General features: G+C 47.8%; 1 protein-coding gene across 3 annotated transcripts in view; it reads left to right on the top strand.

The window, feature by feature from the left end:
* Window positions 1-240: 240 nt before the first annotated feature.
* The window catches only part of LOC102774575 (COBW domain-containing protein 3), a 45,024-nt gene continuing 42,590 nt past the window's right edge, over window positions 241-2,674 (top strand). For 2 of the 3 annotated variants that reach the window (XM_015565023.1, XM_015565022.1), the window contains exon 1: window positions 241-511. In XM_015565023.1, the coding sequence (XP_015420509.1) occupies window positions 244-511 (268 nt within the window). In that variant the 5' untranslated portion in view covers window positions 241-243. The remainder of the gene's footprint in view (window positions 512-2,674) is intronic. The other variant, XM_006765293.2, reaches the window with a different exon arrangement.

Genomic DNA, 2,674 nt, shown 5'->3' with positions numbered 1-2,674 from the left:
GCTACCCACTCCCGGTTCCGACCAGCCTGGCCTCAGCGCCCGTCAGCCATTAGCTATTGAAGCGCAGGCGGCAGCGCACGCGGGGACCGGGTCCGAGCTGGGCTCCTCTACGAACCTGACAGCCCCGCCCGCCGCGCTCAGCTTCCGGAAACACCCTGGGGGCGTGTCTAAGGCGCTGGGAGGTCCTCAGCTCGAGCCCAGGTAAAAGGGGCGGGACTCGGAGGAGCCTGGCGTCGCGGCGTGATGACGTCAACACCGCGCCTGGCGTGGCGTGCCCGGCGTGAGCAGCCGCTGTTCGCCGGGTTGCTCTCAGCTCTCGAGCTGAGGGGGAGGGCTGCGTGCTGTCGGCCGGCCGAGATGTCACAGGCCTTCGGCGCTGTGGACGAGGACGAGGAGCTGGCGGAGGAGGACTGTCCGGAATTGGTCCCCATTGAGGCAAAGCAAAGCGAGCAGGAGGAAAAGTCTGGCCCCGGCGCTAAGATCCCAGTCACAATTATCACCGGGTATTTAGGTAACTAACCATTCCAGTCAGAGAACCCGTGTATCTTGGGACTCGGGGGGCTCACAGATTTTAGGCATTCCGGCCACCGGCCAGCAGCAAATGCCTCTGGAGGTACGGACTGGGCCTCTGGCTCCCCGATTCACACTGACCGTGTGAGACTCAACATTAACCTCGCATTTTGAAACTAGTTCTGGTTTTGCAGTCTGAAGCCCGGACCCGCCCCCAAACCACGCCCGTGACCTTTAACAGTTACCTTTCTGAAGCTTACCTACCTCATTTGAAAATGCAAACCATACCGGTCACCTGTCGAGTTTCTCCTCTGCAAAATAGGGGCGGAAAGACGTACCTTGTAAGTCTATTGCCATTAAAGATGTCCTGCCGGTAAAATGCTCCACACTAGGGGCGGGCCTAGTCAATTCCCCTTCCCTTCAGCCATCCTCGCCGTTCCTGGACAGACCACCTCTCTCAAACATTTATTTTTCCGTTTGTTTGAGATCTGTTTTCAAAGCACTGTAGGAGGAAGAGTAAGAATAAAAGCTCTGCCCTCCAAGACTTTTTTTTTTTTGCTTTTTAATCGTTTGTTTTTATTTTTCAATGAACAGCTGACACACAATATTATGTTTCAGGTGTGCACCCCAGTGATTAGACATTAGAGACCTTACTAAGTGATCCTCCCAGCTGACGCCATACCCGGTTATCAGGATATGGCTGACTGTAGCCCCTGCTACATCCCCATGACTATTCTGTAACCACCGATCTCTACTTCTAACTCCCTTCTCCCTTTCCACCCATCCTGCCAGCACCCATCTCTATCTATGAGGCTGTTTTTGTCCTGTTTGTTCGTTAATTTTGTTTTTGTTTTTTTTAGATTCAATTGTTGATAGGTATAATGTATGAATTGCCATTTTATTGTTCATATTGTTGTTTTTTTTACTTGTTAAAAAAGACCCTTTAACATTCATGTAACATTGGGTTGGCAGTGATGTACTTTGGCTTTTTTCTTGATCGGGAAGCTCATTGTATGTCCCTTGATTCTGAAAGATAGCTTTGCTCGGTAGAGTAATCTTTGTTAGAGGTTCTTGCTCTTCGTCACTTTAAATATTTCTTGTTGATCCCTTCTGGCCTGCAGAGTTTCTGACGAGAAATCAGCAGTGGTGTGGGGCCTCCTTTGTAGGTACCCGCCTGTTTCTTGTTGCTCTTGAGTCTCTCTTTGTCTTTAACCTTTTGCCTTTTAATTGTGATGTGTCTTGGTGTGGGCCTTGCGTCTTGTTTGGGACTCTGGGCTTCCTGAACTTGTGTGTCTGTTTCCTTCACCATGTTAGGGAAGTTTTAGGACTTCCATTCAGCTCCGTTTCAGGAGGCTCTGACTGCTGGTTGTTGTGTAGTGTAGTTGTAACTTCCATGTGGCTGTGGGAGGATGTGAGTGCCACATTTACCAACGCTGTTATATCTTGACCAGAAGCAGACTGTATTTCTTTAAACCAGCGGTTCTCAACCTGTGGGTCACGCCCCCTTTGGGAGTCGAACAACCCTTTCACAGGGGTCGCCTAAGACCATCGGAAAACACATATATAGTTACATATTGTTTTTGTGATTAATCACTATGCTTTAATTATGTTCAATTTGTAACAATGAAAATACATCCTGCATATCAGATATTTGCATTACGATTCATAACAGTAGCAACATTACAGTTATGAAGTAGCAACAAAAATAAATTTATGGTTGGGGGTCACCACAGCATGAGGAACTGTATTAAAGGGTCGCGGCATTAGGAAGGTTGAACACCACTGCTTCAAACTGAGGTCGTTCAAGAACGCATTGGGACACTTGAATTCATAGGTTTGTAAACATGCTACAGTTCTCTGAAGGACAGTTTATTACACTAGAGGTACTTAATTGGAAAAGTTTGAGAAGTATTTGAAAGCCTTACAGTTAAATAGAAGGGCTAGAACAGTCGTGGGCAAACTACGGCCCGCGGGCCGGATCCAGCCCGTTTGAAATGAATAAAACTAAAAAAAAAAGACCGTACCCTTTTATGTAATGATGTTTACTTTGAATTTACATTAGTTCACACAAACACTCCATCCATGCTTTTGTTCCAGCCCTCTGGTCCAGTTTAAGAACGCATTGTGGCCCTCAAGTCAAAAAGTTTGCCCACCCCTGCCCTAC

This window comes from Myotis davidii, unplaced genomic scaffold (assembly GCF_000327345.1).
Source record: "Myotis davidii unplaced genomic scaffold, ASM32734v1 scaffold616, whole genome shotgun sequence".
NCBI classification, from domain to species: domain Eukaryota; kingdom Metazoa; phylum Chordata; class Mammalia; order Chiroptera; family Vespertilionidae; genus Myotis; species Myotis davidii.
Note: the sequence above shows the minus strand (reverse complement) of the source record. Positions and strands in the feature narration are given on the sequence as shown.